The sequence below is a fragment of the Saimiri boliviensis genome, chromosome 3 (genome assembly GCF_048565385.1).
Source record: "Saimiri boliviensis isolate mSaiBol1 chromosome 3, mSaiBol1.pri, whole genome shotgun sequence".
NCBI lineage: Eukaryota > Metazoa > Chordata > Mammalia > Primates > Cebidae > Saimiri > Saimiri boliviensis.
This window is the reverse complement of record NC_133451.1, coordinates 131,501,607-131,524,067: the sequence shown is the minus strand read 5'-3', so window position 1 is coordinate 131,524,067 and position 22,461 is coordinate 131,501,607. Positions and strand designations below refer to the sequence as shown.

Below are 22,461 nucleotides of genomic sequence, written 5' to 3'. Positions count from 1 at the left end.
AATCAAGAAATATTTTTTCTTCAAAAAAGAGAATTCCAAATATCAATGATCTTTAGAAACAATTTTGTTAAACGCAAATAAATGTTAAAATGTTAAACATTTATTTTAAAAAATTAACATGAAAATGTATTTATTACCCACTTAATTTGAATCTCTGAGGAGTTAAATTATTTAGTGATATTCATATGTTTGATGACAAAAGAGTTAGCTTTTAAATTTCCACCAGGATTTACGTTATTATACCTCACTTATACCTCAGTAAGATTGTCATATCTAATGGGGGAGAGGAACAGACTAAGCATCCATCTGTCCTGCAGCTCTTTATAGCCACCGTAGCATTTCTGTTCACCCAGCAGGTTCCACTGGATGTCAGTGAGGAAAGAGTCTAATTTGAGATATGTTGCAGATGTGGGTGCTATAGGTTGGAGTACCTTATAGCATATAGGACATAGCAGACTGGGAGGAGCCAATGATCATGTAGAGATTTGATTATAGGTGCTTAGGAGGGTGGTGGTATTGACACAGTGAGGAAATAGGAAAGAGAACATGCTTGAAAGGGAAACTGATGGGTTGGTTCAGCTTGGCATTTTCTGAGCATGAACATCCACATGTTTCCACCATAGAGAACATCTGGTTGGAGATTTCTTCTTGACAGTTTGGAAAATAATTAAAACTCTAAAGTAGGTCCAGGCTAGAACTGTAGCACTGGGAACATGGACCTTTAGCTAATAGCCGAAATCATGAAATTAGGTCAGGTACCCAGAAGGGACAATAAAGTAAGGAGACAAATATGTTCAAGGGAAAATCTTTAGGTGGCACCTTACTCTGGAAGGAGTGATGAGAAATAGCAGTCAGAGAAAGAGGTAGTGAGAAACAGGAGAATCAAGAGATGAAGACATCATGGAATCCTCAAGAAATAACTTTTTGAGATTGTAGGACTGAGACCAAAAAAAAAAAAAAAATGACAGATTTGGGCCCCAATGACCCTCAAAACATAAAAGAACAAATGTGAAAATCCAGAAATCCAGAAGAATAATCAGCAATCATGAAAGAGCAAATTCTGGGGCTGTTTTAGGGCCAAAGACTTCTGCTAGTAATTGGCCCTAGTTCAAGTCTAAGAGGATGGTCACTGATAATTTACCACTGACAACTTCTTTGAAGAGTCACAGAATAGAGAGCTTTGTTAAGGGTGAGAAACCTCTGTACAGTTAGGAATGGAGCTAATTCAACATTTTTCTTTGTAGAATTTTTCCCTAAGCCTAGTTCTTTTAACAGTCATAATCATTAATGCCAAAAGTGTGGTTATTTTACTTAAAAAATAAGAAACTGTGCTTTACTAAATTTGTCTAAATCCCATGTACTGCAGTTGAAGTTAGAATAAAAACTAATTCTATTTATAAATGTATTTTCTATATTGGAAATAACATGTTTCTTCTGTATATTACATCTACAGGGAACATTGCTGTTGTCCCAATTATCAAAACCATTGGTTTAGGCCTTGGAATCTTAATCTGGGGATCATTTAATGCCTTAACTGGCTGGGCAAGCTCAAGGTAATTCAAGTCAAACTGGTTCAACTAAGATTTCCTGCCCCATATTCTATGTAAGGCAAGTGCTTACCGAGAGGAATAACATATGAATCTTATTCTTACTGAGTTTATATCTGGTAAAATAAATGCATCAAATATGCCACCTTCTATTGCTATTTGCCATAAATTCTTTTTTTTTTTTTTGAGACGGAGTTTCGCTCTTGTTACCCAAGAGTGCAATGGCATGATCTCGGCTCACCGCAACCTCTGCCTCCTGGGTTCAGGCAATTCTCCTGCCTCAGCCTCCTGAGTAGCTGGGATTACAGGCAAGCGCCACCACGCCCAGCTAATTTTTTGTATTTTTAGTAGAGACGGGGTTTCACCATGTTGACCAGGATGGTCTCGATCTCTTGACCTCGTGATCCACCTGCCTCGCCTCCCAAAGTGCTGGGATTACAGGCATGAATCACCGCGCCCGGCCCATAAATTCTTAATAAGTTATCTAGATATTTGATCAAGATATAGTATGGCATTAAATCTAGGAAATAGAGGTAGAGAGAGAAAAACGAAACTGTCTCTATTGTGTGACAATTTGCTGGACATGTTCTATGCATCATTCTCATGTCACTTTCACAAATACATGAGGTAAGCACTATCTTATAAGACAGTAGATACACAAAGAGGTTAAGTAACTTACTGTAGGTCACAACTAGCAAGCTAGGATTCAAACCCAGGTCATCTGGTTCTAGAGTACATATTGTTTCCTCTAGAGCAGGAGTCCCCAAACTACGGCCCCCTGAGGCCATTTATCTGGCCCCCCGCCACAATTCAGGAAGGGGCACCTCTTTCACTGGTGGTCAGTGAGAGGAGCACAGTATGTGGCGGGCCCTCCAACGGTCTGAGGGACAGTGAACTGGTCCCCTGTGTAAAAAGTTTGGGGACGCCTGCTCTAGAGTAAAGCTGGCAAACCATGGCCCAGTTTCCCAGCCATATCTATAAATAAGGTTTTATCGGAACACAGCCAAACCCATCCATTTAAGGATTGTCTATGGCTATTTTTATGCCACAGTGGCAGAGCTGAGCAGCAAGAGAATAACCAACCCTCAAAGCTTAAGTTATTTACTGTCTAGTCTTTGAGAAAAGTTTGCCAGCCCCATCTCTAGCGTTGTGCTGTCTAATAGAGTAGCCACAAGCCACGGGAAGCCATTTATATTTAAATTAATTAAAAGTTGATAAAATTAAACCTCCAGTTTCTTGGTTGCACTAGCCACAATTCATGTTCACAGTAGCTACCTATGGGAAGAGGCTGTACTTTTGTGCAGCGAAGATGCAGAACAGTCTCATCGTTACACGAAGTTCTATCGGACTGGTGACCTTGATCAGCATTAAGATTAACATTCAAATCAATTTTGGGAAAATGGGTGGAATGTAGGGTATTATTCTCACTTTACCATTTGGACTCCCTTTCCACTCAGAGCATGATAACCACCTCAAAACAACAAAAACCAACTTACCTCCAATACATTCTCTCCCTTCCTTTCCTTCCCCATTCTCTACCCCCTGCTATTTTCTTTTTCATTTCCTTCTTTTCTCCTTTTCTCTTGCCTCTGGATGGTTCTCAGTGAATCCTGGCAATGATCATGACAATGTCAAGGCAGGAAAAAAAAATTTATGGTGATGACAGAGTAGGGATATTTAACCTAAAAGTTTTTAAAAAGTCACTGTACTCCAGCCTGGGTGACAGAGCAAGCCTCCATCTCAAAAAATAAAATAAAATAAAATAAAATAAAATAAAATTTAAATTTAAAGAATTGAAAATTAAGGCACAGTGAAGATAAATAGCTTATCCAAAGTCACAGCTAATAAGTGAGAGAGCTAAGATTTGAACCTAGGAATCTGGCTTCAAGTCCATGCCCTTAACCATTATGATGAAACAGCTTAACTGCTATTTAATTTGATGTGCCTTTCTGGATTTTCAGGTTTGGCTGGTTTGGATTGGATGCAGAAGAAGTATCAAATCCGCTGCTAAATTACATTGGAGCTGGGCTATCTGTAGTAAGGTACGCAGTCATTTCTAGTGATTTCACTATTCTTCAAAACATGGAGAGTGCTTTTTTAAGGATCCTGATATGTTTACATTTTTGTTTGCATTTTTTAAACCTACATTTCATAGAATCCACATGCTTGTTCCTCAGACTCTTCATTTATAATGATTGGTTTTAGAGGACAAAAAAGTGCCAGATTTGGGGGTAGGAGCCCCAGCTTTAGCTCTCCAAAACTCTTGAGAGCCCGGAAAGTCATTTAACTGCTCTGAAGCTTAGTTTTATCATTTATAATATGTAGAAAATCGTAACACATAGCTTATAAATGAGAATCAAATATTTTGCAACCTAAAACATACTATGCAAAAAAAAAAAAAAAAAAAAAAAAAAAGCATTCTGCTGGCTTCTTGATGCCCCTGGAGTATCCAGTGATTCTCTCTTCTCCCACTACTCACTTCTTGTACCACCTAGATTCCACTTCCAGTCTCCTCACTCACTCTTCTCAACCTAGCTAGACAGCCACTCCTTCACCTGTGAGAACACTTACTCTTTTGAATGTCCATTTTTGGTTGCATCTGTGTCTAGCTGTATACAGTCTATGAATAGGGATGAAATGACTTTGAATCTCTGTATGGTAGAGTTCAGTCGATAAAACTCTAACAGGAACTAGGTCACCTTAAATTCAGTCTTCTTTCCCCTCTTGATTCCATTTATATTCCTTGTCAGTTCTTCGCCTAATGGATAGTACTGCCTAGAAAGATTTTAGTACTTTTTTATTCTTCAGGGAAAGAATAGTATATGTCCCCGCCTTCAGCAATGATGGTTTTTCCCCAGCCACATTCAGAAACAATCTCGTTGTCATTGAAATGGTGCCTTAGAGAGTAGTCCCAGGCCAATTGGAGAAAAAATAATGTAAATTGCTATAAAATTGGAGATTCCTGAGATTTTTTTGGTTACCTGCAATTTCATGTATTTTGTACAATTCATACAGAATTTTAGCTTTGAATAGCTCTCTCAAAAACAATTTCTTCACACACTAAAATTGTAACATAGCACGGCTTACTTTTGACTTAATGACAATTAAAGGCCATTTTACTCAGTCTATCAGGCATCGTTTTTCTCCATATTTCTTCTTTATTTAGAAAAAGTACATTCTCAAAACTTACAAATCAATTATTTATGTTCTACCACTTCTACCTATGGGATACATGTGCAGAATGTGCAGGTTTGTTACATAGGTGTACACATGCCGTGATGGTTTGCTGCATATATCACCCCATCATCTACATTAGGTATTTCTCCTAATGCTGTCCCTCCCCTGTTTCCCCACCCCCTGCTATCCCTCCCATAGCCTCCTACCCTTGACAGGCCCTAGTGTGTGATGTTCCCTTCCCTGTGTTCATGTGTTCTCTTTGTTCAGCACCCACTTATGAGTGAGAACATGCAATGTTTGGTTTTCTGTTCTTGTATCAGTTTGCTAAGGATGATGGTTTCCAGCTTTATCCATGTCCCTGCAAAGGACATAACCTCATTCCTTTTTTATGGCTGCATAGTATTCCATGGTATATATGTACCACATTTTCTTTATCCAGTCTATCATTGAGGGGCATTTGGGTTGGTTCCAAGTCTTTGCTTTTGTGAACAGTGCCACAATAAACGTACATGTGCATGTGTCTTTATAACAGAATGATTTATAATCCTTTGGGTATATACCCAGTAATGGGATTGCTGGGTCAAATGGTATTTCTATTCTAGATCCTTGAGGAATCTCCACACTGTCTTCCGCAATGGTTGAACTAATTTACACTCCCACCAACAGTGTAAAACTGTTCCTATTTCTCCACATCCTCTCCAGCATCTGTTGTCTCCAGATTTTTTAATGATCTCCATTCTAAATGGCACGAGATGGTATCTAAATGTGGTTTTGATTTGCATTTCTCTAATGACCAGTGAGGATAAGCTTTTTTTATATATGTTTGTTGACTGCATAAATGTCTTCTTTTGAGAAGTGTCTGTTCATATCCCTTGCCCACTTTTTGATGGAGTTGTTTGTTTTTTTCTTATAAAGTTGCTTAAGTTCTTTGTAGATTCTGGGTATTTGCCCTTTGTCAGATGGGTAGATTGCAAAATTTCTTTTTCATTCTGTTGGTTGCTGGTTCACTATAATGATAGCTTCTTTTTCTGTGCAGAAGCTCTCTAGTTTAATTAAATCCCATTTGTCTATTTTGGCTTTTGTTGCCATTCCTTTTGGACACACACACAATTTTTACTAAGTATGTAATATATGGGATTGCAAATCTAGGGAAACTGGAAAGCTGAAAATGTGAAGAAGAATCCTTGGGTTAAACATCAGGTTTTATTTTAAGTTACCTATGCTTTTGACAGCATTCATAGACTGCCATGGAACTTTGCATTTGATGTCCTGCACCAAGTTTTTTTAAGTCTGTGGTCCAAAAGACTTTGTGATTTATTTGGTTTTATGTTCATATACATAAAATAAATTTGATTAGCTTCTCTTTATTGATGGTCACCAACTCCCTTGATCTAACTGAGCTGGGGCTCTTCTTTCTGACTTACCTATTCTTATGACTAGCATTAGTTGCACAGGTTCAAAATTATTGTGTAGTCCTGATTTCTTTTTCATGCTCAGTACTCCCTCACCCATCCATTTGGTAATTAAAATTTTCTCTTTACTAACATATTTTCAAATTTTATTTTGTGCTAAAGTACACTGAGAATTGTATGTGCATTTTCATTTTCATCACAGCTCTGTGATGAGGGTATATCCCAATTTTTTAGATACTGTCAAGTCTCAGAGAGTGATTTGTTGGAGGGTTATATACTTGTTGGAAGAAAAGCAATCAAAGATCCTTATCTATAATGTCCTTTTATGTATTTTTTATTTTTTAATTTCACTTTAAGTTCCAGGATACATGTGCAGAAAATACAGGTTTGTGACATAGGTATACATGTCCCATGGTGGTTTCCTGCACCTATTAACCCATCCTGTAATTTCCCTCCTCTTGCCTACCACCCCACAAGAGGTTGTGGTGTGTTTGTGTGTTCTCACTGTTCATGTGTTCATGTGTTCTCACTGTTCAACTCCCACTTATGAGTGAGATCATCAGTGTTCAGTTTTCTGTTCCTGTGTTAGTTTCTTGAGGATGATGGCTTCCAGCTTCATCTATCATTGATGGGCGTTTGGGTTGGTTCCATGACTTTGCTGTTGTAAACAGTGCTGCAGTAAGCATACGTGTGCATGTATCTTTATAGTAGAATGATTTATAATTTACAATCCTTTGGGTATATACCCAGTAATGGGATTGCTAGGTTAAATGGTATTTCTGGTTCTAGGTCCTTGAGGAATCACCATACTGTCTTCCACAATGATGGAACTAATTTATATTCCCACCAATAGTATAAAAGCATTCCTTTTTCTCCATAGTCTTGCCAGCATCTATTGTTTCTTGACTTTTTAATAATCAGGGTTCTGACTGGCCTGAGATAGTATCTCATTGTAGTTTTGATTTGCATTTTTCTAATGATCAGTGATTTTGAGCATGTTTTCATGTTTATTAGTCATGTAAATGTCTTCTTTTGAGAAGTGTCTGTTCATATCCTTTGCCCAATTTTTGAAAGGGTTGCTTTTCTCTTGTAAATTTGTTTAAGTTCCTTGTAAATTCTAGATATTAGACCTCTGTTTAAGTTTTTTGATGTGCTGCTGGATTCAGTTTGCCAGTATTCAGATTCAGTTTGCCAGTATTAAGAATTTTCATATCAGTGTTCATCAGAGATAATGGCCTGAAGTTTTCTCTTTTCATTGTGTCTCTGCTCGGTTTTAGTATCACGATGATGCTGGCTTCATAAAATGAATTAGGGAGGATTCCCTCCTTTTCAATTGTTTGAAATAGTTTCAGAAGTATTGGTACCAGCTCCTGGTTGTATCTCTAGTAGAATTTGGCTTTGAATCTGTCTGGTCTTGGGATTTTTTTTAGTTGATAGGCTATTAATTACTGCCGAAATTTCAGAAGAAGTTATTGGTGTTTCAGGTATTCAACTTCCTGGTTTAGTCTTGGGAGGGTGTATGTGTCCAGGAATTTATCAGTTTCTTCTAGATTTTCTAGTTTTTTATGTAGAGGGTTTTTGTTTTGTTTTGTTTTTTGAGACAGAGTCTTGCTCTGTCACATGGGCTGGAGTGCAGTGGCACAATCTCGGCTCACTGCAACCCTCTGCCTCCCGAGTTCAAGTGATTCTCCTGCCTTGGCCTCCTGAGTAGCTGAGATTACAGGCACCTGCAATCACGCCCAGCTAATTTTTGTATTTTTAGTAGAGATGGGGTTTCACCATGTTGGCCAGGCTCGTCTCGAACTCCTGACCTCAAAAGATCTACCCCCCTCAGCCTCACAAAGTGCACCCACCATGACCAGTCTGCATAGAGGTGTTTATAGTATCCTCTGATAGTAGTTTCTATTTCTGTGGAGTCAATGGTGATATCCCCTTTATCATTTTTTATTGTGTCTATTTGATTCTTCTCTCTTTTCTTCTTCTTTTTTTTTTTTTTTTTTTTAGACGGAGTTTCACTCTTGTTACCCAGGCTGGAGTGCAATGGCACGATCTCGGCTCACCGCAACCTCCGCCTCCCGGGTTCAGGCAATTCTCCTGCCTCAGCCTCCTGAGCAGCTGGATTACAGGCATGCACCACCATGCCCAGCTAATATTTTGTATTTTTTTAGTAGAGACGGGGTTTCACCATGTTGACCAGGATGGTCTCGATCTCTTGACATTGTGATCCACCCGCCTCGGCCTCCCAAAGTGCTGGGATTACAGGCGTAAGCCACTGCACCCAACCCTCTCTTTTCTTCTTTATTAGTCTAGCTAGCAGTCTTTTGTTATTTTTTTTCAAAAACTACTCCTGGATTTGTTGATTTTTTTGGAGGGTTTTTTGCTGTGTCTATCTCCTTCAGTTCTGCTCTGATCATAGTAATTTCTTGTCTTCTGCTATCTTTTGGATTGGTTTTCTCTTGCCTCCCTTTTCATTGTGGTGTTAGGGTGTCAGTTTGAGATCCTTCTAGCTTTCTGATGTGGGCATTTAGTACTATAAATTTCCCTCTTAACACTGTTTTAGCTATGTCCTAGAGATTCTGGTACATTGTCTCTCTGTTCTCATTGGATTCAAAGAACCTCTTTATTTCTGCCTTAATTCATTATGTGCCCAGGAGTCATTCAGGGGCAGGTTGTGCAGTTTCCAGGTAATCTTGTGTTTTGAGTGAGTTTCTTAATCCTGACTTCTAATTGATTGCACTGTGGTCTGAGAGACTGTTGGTCATGATTTCACTTATTTTGCATTTTCTGAGGAGTGTTTTACTTTCAATTATGTGGTCAATTTTAGAATGAATGTCATGTGGCACTGAGAAGAATGTATATTCTGTTGATTTGGGGTTAGAGTTCTGTAGATGTCTAGTAGGTCCACTTAATTCAGAGTTCAGTTCAGAGCTGAGTTCAAGTCCTGAATATCCCTGTTAATTTTCTGTCTCATTGATCTGTCTAATATTGACAATGGGGTGTTAAAGTCTCCCACTATGGCCAGGCATGGTGGCTTACTCCTGTAATCCTAGCATTTTGGGGGGCCAGGGCAGGTGGATCACAAGTTCGAGACCAGCCTGGCCAAGATGGTGAAACCCCATCTCTATTAAAAATACAAAAATTAACCTCCCATGGTGGTGGATGCCTGTAATTCCAGCTACTCAGGAGGCTGAGGCAGGAGAATCACTTGAACCCAGGAGGTGGAGGTTGCAGTGAGCTGAGATCATGCCACTGCACTCTAGCCTGGGTGACAGAGCAAAACTCCATCTCAAAGAAAATAAAAAGTCTCCCACTATGATTGTATGGGAGTTTAAGTCTCTTTCTAGGTCTCTAATAACTTGTTTTATGAATCTGGGTGCTCCTGTACTGGGTGTATATATATTTAGAATAGTTCGCTGTTCTTGTTGAATTGTTCCCTTTACCTTTATGTAATGTCTTTTCAGATCTTTGTTGGTTTAAAGTCTGTTTTGTCAGAGACTAGAATTGCAATCCCTACTGTTTTTTTCTTTTCTGTTTGCTTGGTAAATTTTTCACCATCCCTATATTTTGAGCATATGTGTGTCTTTGCATGTGAGATGGGTCTCCTGATACAGCACACTGATGGGTCTTGACTGTATCCAGTTTGCCACTCTGTATCGTTTAATTGGGGCATTTGAGGTTAATATTGTTACGTGCGAATTTGATTCTGTCATCATGAGGCTATGTGGTTATTTTGCACACTTGTTGATGCAGTTTCTTCATAGTGTCATTGGTCTTTATATTTTGGTGTATTTTTGCAGAGACTGGTACCAGTTTTTCCTTTCCATATATAGGGCTTCTTTCAGAATGTCTTTCAAGGCAGGCCTGGTGGTAAAGAAATCCCTCAGCATTTGCTTGTCTGGAAAGGATTTTATTTCTCCTTTGCTTTGAAGCTTAATTTGCTGGATATGACATTCTGGCTTGAAAATCCTTAAGAATGTTGCATATTGATTCCCAATCTCTTCTGGCTTATAGAGTTTCTTCTAAGAGGTCCACTGTTACTCTGATGGGCTTCCCTTTGTAGGTGACCTGGCTTTTCTCTCTGGCTGTCCTTAACGTTGTTTCCTTCATTTTGACCTTGGAGAACCTGATAATTATGTGTTTTGGGGTTGATCTTCTCATGGAATATCTTAGTGGTGTGCTCTGTATTTTCTGAATTTGCATATTGGCCTGCCTTGCTAGATTAGGGAAGTTCTCCTGGATAATATCCTGAAGTATGTTTTCCAACTTGTTTCCATTCTCTCTGTCTCCTTCAGGTACTCCAATCAATCGTAGGCTCAGTCTTTTTCCGTAGTGTTATATTTCTTAGAGACTTTGTTAATTCCTTTTCATTCTTTTTTCCTCCCAATATTGTCTGCATGCCTTATTTCAGCAAGGTGGTCTTCAAACTCTTCTATCCTTTCTTTCACTTGTTTGATATGGCTATTCATACTTGTGTTTGCTTCACGAAGTTCTTGTGCTATGCTTTTCAGCTCCATCAGGTCATTTATCTTTCTCTCTAAACTGGTTATTCTTCTTAGCAGCTCCTCTAACCTTTTATCAAGGTTGTTAGCTTCTTTACATTGTATTAGAACATGTTCCTTTAGCTCAGCAGATTTTTTTATTACCCATCTTCTGAAGCCTGCTTCTGTCATTCATCCATCTCATTCTCCGTCCAGTTCTGCACCCTTGCTGGAGAGGCATGGTGATCATTTGGAAGGGAAGAGGCACTCTGGCCTTTTGAGTTTTCAACATTTTTTGGTCAATTATTTCTCATCTTCATGAGTTTATCTAGTTTTGACCTTTGAGACTGCTGACCCTCGCATGGGGTTTTTGTGGGGACATTTCTTGCTGTTGATGCTGTTGTTGCTTTCTGTTTGCTTTTCTTTCAATGGTAAGGTCCCTCTTCCGTAGGGCTGCTGTGGTTTGCTGGGGGTTTACTTCAGGCCCTATGCATCTGGTTTGCTCCCACACTTGGAAATGTCACTCAAGGAGGCTGGAGAACAGTAAAGATGGGTCCCTTCTCTTTCTTCTGGAATCTCTGACCTCAAGGGACACCAACCTGATGCCAGTAGGATCATTCCTGTGTAGGGTGTCTGACAACCTCTGTCAGAGGATCTCACCCAGCTTGGTGGCATGGGGAACAGGACCCATTTAACAAAGCACTTTGACTGTCCCTTTTGGAGGGGGTGGGCTTCGCTGGGGGGGAAACCCACTCATCTGGGCTGTCCAGATTCCCCAGAACTACCAGAGGAAAGGCTAACTCTGCTGGTCCACAGTGACTATGACCAACATTCCCCCTAGAGGAGGTCCGGGGAGGCCCAGGTTCTGTCCCTGAGCCTCTGGCTAGAATTGTTGGAGTTCCTACAGGGACGTCTCACTCAGTGGGGAAGGATGGGTCAGGGTGAGGCCTGAAGAGGTGCTCTGGCTGCAGTCTGCCACAGCTGTTGTGTTGGGCTGTGGGGAGCACTTCTCGGGGACCAAGCTATCCAGCGTCACTGGCTCCAGCAGTGGAAAAGCATGCCCTGGAGCTATAGAGCTGAGTGTCGCCCTTCCCCGACCCAGGGAGCTTGGCGTGTTAGGCAGTTATGAGTCCCAGTGCTGGCTACTGCCCCTTCCTTAAGAAGCACAAACAGCGTAGGCAGAAGGCAGCCACACCTGATCACCCCTCCCTTAGGGAGCTCAGCAGGTTTAGGCAGATTCCAGCTGAGAGGCTGTTGAGAATCTGCATGGCTCCAGGGTTGGGACCCTAGGCCCCAGTGGCGTAGGTTTGCAAGTGGGATCTTCCAGTCTGTGGGTTGCACAATTCCGTGGAAAAAGCATGGCTTCTCTGTCTGGGTAGCATGCTCACTCACCACCTCCCTTGGCTGGGGGGGTGTTAGGAGCTCCCCTGCCCTGTGTGGCTCTCAGGCGGGCCACCACACCACACTGCTCTTCCTTTCTCTCTGTGGTCACATCAGCCACCTAGTCAGTTCTGATGAGAGAATCTGGATACCTGGGTTGCCAGTGAAGGAGTCACATGCTAATTATGGTTCTTTTTGATATGACCCTTTGATTGCTGCTGTTTCTACTTGGCCCTCTTGGTCCTACCCATCCTCTCTGTAGCTTTCAAGTATTTTCTAACGTATCATTCTGTATTGTTTATTAGAAAAACACACAGGTCTATACAAAGTAGAGGATTTTCATTGTATAATTTTGAGAACAAAATGCCAGTTAAGGTCTAATATTAGCCTTACAAATATATATATGCACACACACAAATACACACATATTTACACAAATATATGTACGTATGTAAATATATATATCATATGTATCAAACACACACATTCATAACTCATTTAAATATACTCATATACTTAGGCTTTATGCATTCAATTTTACCAAGTGTTAAATATCTTGAGGATCCTGAAGGAGATATAAGATGTGGTTTCTACTGTAGGGGCAGAAAGGTGTGATACCTTTCTTCCTTATAAGGGTCATGGCTGACACTCCTATAACAAAAGACAGGTTAACAAGAAAAAAAAATAACAAAATTAATCAAAGTTTTGAATGACATGGGAACCTGAAGACCCAAAGACCCAGGGGAAAAAGCTTGTTTTTCTGCTTAAATTTGAAGATTTGGCAGCTGTGTAGACATGTGATTACACAAAGGATGTGGTCTAATTAATAGACTGAGGGGAGAAACACAGTGAAACCCACCTGTTCAGATTCTTCTTGGTCTCTGTGTAGCATTTCTTCCTCCTCGATATACAACAGGACCTCTCTTTAATGAGGGTCTTATGATCTAGACAAGGTAGATCAGAGAATTTCTTTATAGCCAGTTCCTACACAGAAAGTGGAGGGTTGGGGGTTGTTAGAGTAACCATGCTAGGTTTCATGACTGGCTTAGTGTCCATGACACATCTTGGAGAAGAGGAATTCCAATTTCTGTGGCCTGCCTTGTGGGAGAAAGGTGAGCAGAAGCCGTCAGGGCACGAGGAAGTCAGAGAGAGACTTTCCTTCTGAGGCTGCTTCTGAGGACGTCCAACTTCCTGTAATTCAAAGTACTCAGCACACCAAAGTGCCCTCATTTGGGGTATCGGTTTCTGAGCCCAACACTGGCTTCTATTAAATTAGAAAATCTTTAGAGAAAAAAATGACGTGGAATTGTGACAAATGGTCTAGATCGTGTGGTAACTATTCTTAGTGTTGTGGGAATTTAAAGAGGAAGATTCAGTGAGGAGTGACCCAAGGGGAAGTTGTTGTTTTTTTTAAAACCAGATTCAACACTTCAACTCTTCTTTAATTCAGATAGGACAAAGAGTATGTAGGGTATCCAGCTAGGGAAGAAAGAGAAGCAAGGGCAAGTTGATGTGAAAAAATGGGGCGGGGGGTGGTAGAGAGCTTGGAGCAGGGAGTGTCAGGCATAGAAGCCCATACAGGGATTTACGATGAGACAGGAGTTGGGTGGAACATAATGCAGAGAGCCATAAAAATCCAAAAGGAGAGCTAACTCTCATATGGAAAGGAATATAAAACTATTCCTTTTTTTTTTTTTTGAGACGGAGTTTCGCTCTTGTTACCCAGGCTGGAGTGCAATGGCGCGATCTCGGCTCACCGCAACCTCCGCCCCCTGGGTTCAGGCAATTCTCCTGCCTCAGCCTCCTGAGTAGCTGGGATTACAGGCACGCGCCACCATGCCCAGCTAATTTTTTGTATTTTTAGTAGAGACGGGGTTTCACCATGTTGACCAGAATGGTCTCGATCTCTTGACCTCGTGATCCACCCGCCTCGGCCTCCCAAAGTGCTGGGATCACAGGCTTGAGCCACCGCGCCTGCCCCGAACATTTTAATTTTTACACAGAAGATAGCATATGATAGACACTCTTCTGTACCTAGCTACCCACCCTATTTCAGCCTCATATATGCTTTGAAGGCTTCTTTTGTTGGAAATGTTGAACCACGCAAATGTATTTTAAAAGTATTTTAAAAGGGATGTTAAGAGTATCCCAGCGTTGTTCATTTCCTCAAGTTAATTTAGTCTTTTGACACAGTTTAACATATTTGCATTGTTAAAAGCCAAGAATAAGTGAGACATTTGTTGCAAAGATACTGGACATCCCTAGTATATTATGAGAGAGATGTTAAAGGGAAAAAGTCATTAGACTTAAATGTATGTTTTTATCTCTTGACTATATCCTGGAGATATTTTCATAGAGCATAGAGATCATCTTTATTCTATTTTTACAGCTGCATAGTATTCCATGGCATGACCATGTAGGCCACCTCACCTGAGTGTGTGTGCACCTGTGTTAGTGGGCCTGGAGAAGGATTGGCAAGGTCAAGAGTGGACACACCAGGGGCCTCAGTAGCTTGCCCCAGGTTCTCCTCCGTGGGAGTTACATAGTTCTGCACTTTTTCAGCAGTATCTGAGAGTATCTGTCCCCTAGCATTTGTTGGAGGATGTTCAGCTTTTGAAGTTGGTCAGTATAATAGGTAAGCAATGTTATTTCAAAGTAGTTTTCATTTGTGTTTCTTTTACAATGTGATTTCAAAGTTAAGGGAAAGATCTGATGTGGGAGGAAAGCTTATGAGTTTAGCCTTTAGCCTGTTGTAGTTAAGGAAAATGAGAGATCAAAGAGAGTGGGAGTTCTGGAGAAACGCTGGGACCACTGAAGGGGCAATTTGAAAGTAATCATGTATCATTAGGATCTGATTATTTCAGTTGTGTTTTTTCTTAAAAATCAAGCAGCTTCATATAAACCAGTATTATGACAAATCTCACTCAAATTTATTTTCCTTACAGTGCTTTCATATTTTTGTTCATCAAAAGTGAAATACCAAATAACACGTGTTCTGTGGATACCACTCCGTTAATAACAGAGCATGTGAGTATAATATGAGACAACACGATCTGAAACATAAAATTAAGATAAAAGGAAAATACATAAATTTTAAAGATGAGAAAGTGGTGTTTGCTCATCATTCATGGCTGTTACATATCTTAGCATATTCCTTATGGCTAGGTCTATGTAACAATCCCTCTTTCCACAGTTAAGCTTCTCAGGAAGCACACAGCTTTATTTATTTTGATTAGCAGATCTCTACTAGGGGATAGATATATAACCTCATAGTTTGTAATGATTTAAAGATTCCTACAACAGAAGAACCCTAAATACTTCAGAGGAATGTGAAAATAACTTTAGAACGGGGTGGGTGGGGGAAGGTTTTGAAATTGGCTTGGGGGAGAATAGGCCATAGACAGCGCATGAAAGGCAAGTGAGATCATAGGTGAGCAGGAACTGGACCTGTTTTGCTTCTTATTTCTTTTCTCTGTCATATCCCATTCTACCCAAAGTTAAAAATAGAAACTATGTTAGGAGTCACTGTTTTGACCTTGAAGAACCCACGTGAGTCTGGAATAGTAAATTTGAGTTAAATAGGAGCAACTTTTAAAAGGGACCTGATGCAGCACAAATGTCACTAGCTAAGCATACAAAAGTGACTTCAGGGCAAAGCCTCATTGCCACGAACCCAGGCCCTAGTTCTTCTCATCTCAAGAGTCTCTCCTGTCTGCCCTGGGCCAGTGCTACCCAGGTGCCCTCTGAATCTAGCACGCCTCACCCCCAGTGAGGTATTGCCTCTTGGCAGGGTGCTACCTCTACTCCTTACTTCAAAATTAATCTTTCTTTTTTCCTTCTTCCCCTATCAAAACTTTTATCAACTAAAACCTTAGTCAAATTGACACTAAAATTGAATAGTAATTAACTTAAGTGTAAAGATAAGAGGTTTATGAATCCACAGCCATCCCTAATCAGGGAAATGTTTCAAGGAGAAGGGAGAAGTTGGCTTTAGGAAAGGATTATTTGCCTGCTTCAGGGATCCAGACACCTCCTGCCCAACCAGCCTCCAAAACAAAAGAACGAAATGATAAAATAAATGCAACTTGGTAAAAGACACACAGTAGGCTAACTGCCTGAGAGTTTTCTAGGCAGTAAGTTTAAAGATCATAAACAGCATGAATGGTGGGTATGCAACCATGCATCATGAGCTCCTTATGATGAAAAAAAGTGTTATTGCCGAAGGAAAACTTGACATAGCACATGACGAATAATTCAGATCTACTTTCTTGTCTCTTACAAAAGCAGCAGGAGTATAACATCAAGAACACTTCAGTTGGCCACAATCACAGCACTGTGGGAGGCTAAGGTGGGAGGATCACCTGAGGTCAGGAGTTCGAGACCAGCATGTCCAACATGGTGAAACCCTGTTTCTACTAAAAATACAAAAAAAATTAGCTGGGTGTGGTGGTGCTCACCCGTAATCCCAGCTACTCAGGAGGCTGAGACAGGAGAATCGCTGGAAACTGGGAGGCGGAAGAGGTTGCAGTGAGCCGAGATCACGCCACTGCTCTTTAGCCTGGACAACAGGAGTGAAACTCCATTCAAAAAAAAAAAAAAAGCTTCGGCTTAGAGACAGTATTATAATACAGCCCCCTTATCCTCAGGGGATATGTTCCAAGACGCCCAAAGAATGCCTGAAACCACAGATAGTACCAAACCCTAGATATAGTATATCTTTGAATCTGATCACTAAGACAGCAACTAAGTGACTCAGTGGCAGGTAGTGTGTACAACATAGATAGGCTAGACATAGGGATCATTCACATTCCAGGCGAGATGGAGAGGGACGATGCGGGGTTTCACCACACTATGCACAACAGTGTGCAATTGAAAACTTAGGAACTATTCATTTCCAAACTTTTGCATTTAATATCTTTGGACTACTGTTGACAGTGGGTAACTGAAACCACAAAAAGTGAAACTACAGATAAGGGAGGAATACTATAATTCCATGTAAAAATAGGAATTTGCTCATTTTTCCTGACTTAGAATATTAGCCCAATTTTGAAATATGGCTGGGAATGTTTTATTAACTAATAACTTTTTTAAAATCAGTGTAAGAAATGCTTATTGATCTTAAGCATTCCATAGTAGGACAGTCTGAGATTCTCTTTGTTCTAATTTCGTTACAGATTATGCAGAACATCAAAATATGCAAATGAAACATGAGTTAATAAGTTTGATTAGATTTATAGGTGTATCAAAATAGCCACATATTAAATGTGACAATTTGAAATGGAGGACTCGCCAGCTGCCAAGCCATCCTAAATGAAAGAGGAAAGAATTTGAAACAGTTGAGTTTAGAGATATCAGAATACATAGGTGACATGTTTATTCTATTTTAAAGCATGTTTGAAAGAGAAGAGAAAAGCACTTGAAATATTGTCAGCAGTGTGATTATCAAGTGAGTGCTCTTTTTGTTTTAATTTGTGCCAATGTTTTCAATAGGTGATCAACAAAACTCAACACCCCTGTTCCTGGGTGGATAAACTTTCTACAGTACACCACCGCATAGTGTAAGGAGAGGTTACTTCTTTGCTCTATTATTCTGTTTCATGTTTGGTTAAAGCAGGATTACTAGCTTGAAATGATGTTCATCTGAGTTCAAGAAAAAAATAGTAATGCAAGCTCTGACTTCTGTCTCCATGGGGTGAGGTTTTCTTTGTCCCCTGCTGAATTTTAAGTACAGATGCCCTTGAGCTCAACTGCTTCAAGTAATTACTAAATCATTACCCTTATCTCTAAATGACAAGTAGATAATAAAAGCAACCTAATTTTGCATGACTTGTGTAGCTAAAGTAAAAGAGGCAGTATTGTGACCAATCTGCTCTCAGCAGTCACAATCAGATTAGGTAATAAACACCACCCAGGATCCCAGCCCTGCTCTGGGAATCTCCACACTCCTGTGTTTAGACAGTTTTATAATTTCAGACACTCGTTGTCAAATATAGTGGAATATTCTGTGTCCTTGTGGGTCCTGCTCCCTCTGTCTCCATAAGGACTCAGAGATTTGAGCTCAACATCAGCCCCTCTAGTTTAGGGTGTTTGCTTTGTTTTGTTTTTTGGACTTCCAAATAAATAGGAAAATACACACTATTATGTAGCTTGCATTTTACATTTGATGGCTGCTTTAAACTTCATGTAATGACATCTTTTGACTCAAGAATGTAAAGCCTTCTTTTTGATAGTGTGTATACTGTCTTTACAGGGGGAAAGAGCAGCATCTGGCACATAGTAGATACTCAATAAATATGTGAATAATTTGAATGAAAGAAAGAATAACAAACAACTTTTGGAAGAAATAAATATATTGCTGTTTTGCATCAGAATAAAACCAATCTTTCAAACAAAAAATTATTTTCAAATATTTTTTCACAAGGCCTCCCCTTCATTGGGATACTTGTTTAAAAAATATATTGTTAGGTGTCTTGTAATTAGCTAGGCCTAGTCTAATAGTCTGGTCTCCATTTGGAATGCTCCATGGCTATGAAGTCCAGACTTCACGTGACTCAGGGATTTTCAGCATGAGTAGACACATTGCCAAGGTGGTCTTGTGAGTTTCTACAGTCTCATGTTACATATAGTACTATTTAAATTGACTAAGTTAGTTTTTACATTTTGGAGCGAATTGTTTTTGCCTAAAATTATTTTCTGTTTGGAGGTATGTGTGATTTTTTTTTCTTTTTTCTTTCTTTCTTTTTTTTTTATTTTTTGCGATGGAGTTTTGCTCTTGTTGCCCAGGCTGGAGTGCAATGGCATGATCTCGGCTCACCTCAACCTCCGCCTCCTGGGTTCAAGCGATTCTCCGGCCTCAGCCTCCCGAGTAGCTGGGATTACAGACATGCACCACCACGTCTGGCTAATTTTTTTTTTTTAAATTTTTAATAGAGTCGGGGTTTCTCTATGTTGGTCAGGCTGGTCTCAAACTCCTGACCTCAGGTGATCCACCCGCCTCGGTCTCCCAAAGTGATGGGATTATAGGCGTGAGCCACCGAGCCTGGCCAAGGTCTCACTCTGATGCCCGGGGGCCAAGTGCAGTGGCAAAGTGCTGGGATTATAAACAAAAGCCACCAGGCCTGGCTTGTTTTCTGTTTTACGTCATTGTTCTTTGTGTTAACTTCAAGGTACTGTTCCAAAATATTAATCACCTTTTTCTACAACCGTTGGAAATGCTTGCTTTATGCAGATATAGCCCAAGTCTGGGGAGTCCGCATTACCCCAGTGCTGAAAATGAAACATCTCCTTTTTACGAAAAGGACTGTTTTTGCATGAAATACCCATATTATTTAATTAAATCAGCACTTCCTCTTGACCATGGCGTTGTCAAGTTAACGCATAGGCAAGTTCGTGGATCTCAATAGTTGTTTGCAACAAACATGCATTTGGTACTCAGTCTATCTAGTTCCAGGCTGGAGAGCATAGGCTGTTTAAAAAAAAAAACAAGGCCAGGCGCAGTAGCTCAGCCTGTAATCCCAGCACTTTGGGAAGCTGAGGCGGGCAGTCATGAGGTCAGGAGATGGAGACCATCCTGGCTAACACAGTGAAACCCAGTCTCTAGTAAAAATACAAAAAAATTAGCCAGGTGTGGTGGTATGCACCCGTAGTCCCAGCCACTCAGGAGGCTGAGGAAGGAGAATCCCTTGAACCCAGGAAGTGGAGGTTGCAGTGAGGCAAGATCGTGCCACTGCACTCCAGCCTGGGTGACAGAGAGAGACTCCATCTCAAAAAAAAAAAAAAAGCATAAACATCGTGTCAGTATATAGATATCTTGATTTAATTAGAGTGCCAAGTTTATTTACATAGACTGTACAATATAACTGTCGCAATATTCTCATCTATGTAATGACGACTTATAACTATAATCCATTTTAATTTCTATAAATCATGTACTTCTAAAATTAGACAGTAGAGGACTGAAGCTGTCCTCCTAGCCCTCATGCCACTTTAATACCACAGGGTATTCCTCTGACTTCTGCCAGTCACAGAGCTTGAGATAAATGAGTGCTTTTGCTTGTTTGTGATTTGCATTGTACAGCATGTTTATGATTCCATTTGTGTGTTTGTCAGAAACATTGCTTTGGGCCAAGATTAATAGTGATTTATTTGTTTCGTAAGGGGCTGCAGTCTTGCAGTGATATCTGGAGTACTCTATGGATCTACATTTGTGCCAATCATCTATATCAAGGACCACAGCAAAAGAAATGAGAGTATATATGCAGGGGCAAGCCAATATGGTGAGAATAAAAAGTCATCTTACTTTGTTAATATCTGTTTTTTATGCATATAAGAAGAATTGTGATGATAGTAAATATTATGTGTCGATTCGATCTTTCTTTTTCATTGTAAGTGGTAAATTAGGAAGACAGTGAAGACCGAAAATAATAAAGGATTATTTGCACATGACCTTTAACATACAAATGCAACCAACTTCAGTCAGAGTCACTTCAACTACTTGGATCTTAAAACATGGTTTCTGACTTTCTAGTAAGATTTGGAAATTTTTTTCCAGTTAGATGATCTTTGGGAAAAATATGTATACTTCTTTTAAAAAGGCTAAAGTGTAATACATAATACTTTAAAATCTGGTAAAGGTCAAAGTATAGCCTATTTGGTCAGAGGATATTATTTTTCTAGCACAGAGTTGTGCACTGGAAGGCCCAAGGTAATGCTTCCTGTTAATATCTCAGTTTCCGTTGATAGAATTAACCTCCTAGGAGTAAACACAACATTATATGCAATAGCATTGTACAGGTTCAAAAGGAGATGAAAGAGTGTTTACTTTGGGGATCCTCTAATTACGCTGAAGCATGTCTTATACCCATGAATGATAAGAGAGCAAGATCATTCATAAAATACAGCTCTAAGTCAGATGGCGCAGAAAATTAGTGTGACCTGTATTCCGATAAAGGAGAATTTGGAGGGCAAAAGACATGAGGGAAAGATTGACAAAGAAGTTGACATCTGAGCTCAACTGTAACAGAACAGATAGACTAAGTAGATGCCATTGTTTGCATCGTCCTTTTTATAGTTAGCCCCATGTATATTACTCAAACCTTTTATTGGCTTCTGTCTTTTTTTAGTTAAAATTTTATACAAATACTTTTTTGCATTTTTACAAAAAGATAAAAACTAATAAAAATAGAATAACACAGGATAAATTAAAACAAAGAAAAACAAGAGTGGGATATAAAAGGAACCAGAAACGAGTCTAAAAACTTTGTACTACATTGGTATACTTGCTAGAAAGGAGCCTAAATTTGGCTCTTAGAGTCCTTGTAGGCACAAGGGAAGTCAGATCAGTCTCATGATTCAATGAGCACAAGATAAAAACAACTAATTGTTCGGGAGCACAGATGTTCTTGGTACAGGGACATAATAAACAATGTCCTCAACAATCTCTACACAAAGAGAACAATGCCTTCTTAGGGATCTTGCTTGTGACAACTCTAAATGTAATGTGATGGGAACACTTTATTCTGGTTTATTCAAAAATAATTAGTGGGGGGCGTTATTTTTCGTTTCATTTATTTAACAACACCTATGTAGTATATGCTCTGTCTTAAGTATTTTACAAATACCCAGTTAATCTTCATGGCAAGTAATAACATTATTATCTTTGTTTTATAATTGGGAATATTAACATGCGATGATTTGCCCAAGTCCCAAATTTAGTGAGTACTGGAATGAGGATTTGCACTCAAGTGGTCCATGCTTTTAAATTGCTCTATTTTCCTTTCTTTTGTGGTGGTTCATAAACAGATGTATTGCCCTTACATGATCCAGAGATAGGATATAAGACTTAGAGCAATAGACAAACTCTCTGTCCATTAAGCTTTTCTCCCTAAACATGGCCACTCATCTTTGTCAAAATTTTAGGGAACAGAAACTTTGAGTCCAACCTGGCTTTCCCAGCCAAGAACCCATAGTGCACCCATCTGTGTGGCCACAGTACCATCTGCTTAAACAGTCAGTGGAGCTGGGATTTTGCTGAGATTGAGCCACCATCGTGGGATATTAACTCCTCCATGTACTTAGGTTTATAATCAACAATTGCATAAAGCCTTCTCTGGATTAACTTCCTGAATAGCTTTCTGTATAGCTGTCATCTGCAACAGAGATGCTGATCTCCAGACTGATCAATGAATCATATAAAATTAGCACCCCTTAATTTTTTTCACCCACATCCCCATTGTAGTCAACCTGAAGATTTGCTATAATGGCTATTGTTATGAGTAAAATTAAGCCTGAATGCCTATTCTTAAAAATGAGGTATTAACATCACGGTTACATAATTCATTGTTTCTTACTTAGCTTTACCACATTATCATAAAAACTAGCCTTTAGTTTTGATTATAGTAACTAATCTAATACTTAATGTATCCATATTTTAAATGTATTAATTAAAATTCTATATGAACACCATGT

At 39.6% G+C, this 22,461-nt stretch overlaps 1 protein-coding gene across 4 annotated transcripts in view; it reads left to right on the top strand.

Moving 5' to 3' along the window:
- Positions 1-22,461, top strand: part of TMEM144 (transmembrane protein 144) — a 50,519-nt gene that overhangs the window by 5,711 nt on the left and 22,347 nt on the right. For all 4 annotated transcript variants that reach the window (XR_012516965.1, XR_012516964.1, XM_010338561.3 and 1 more), the window contains exons 4-8: positions 1,454-1,553; positions 3,509-3,589; positions 14,940-15,021; positions 17,485-17,552; positions 20,152-20,270. Coding sequence is in view for 2 of the 4 variants with exons in the window: in XM_010338561.3 (XP_010336863.2) it covers positions 1,454-1,553; positions 3,509-3,589; positions 14,940-15,021; positions 17,485-17,552; positions 20,152-20,270 (450 nt within the window). In the remaining 2 variants the exon portion in view is untranslated. The remainder of the gene's footprint in view (positions 1-1,453; positions 1,554-3,508; positions 3,590-14,939; positions 15,022-17,484; positions 17,553-20,151; positions 20,271-22,461) is intronic.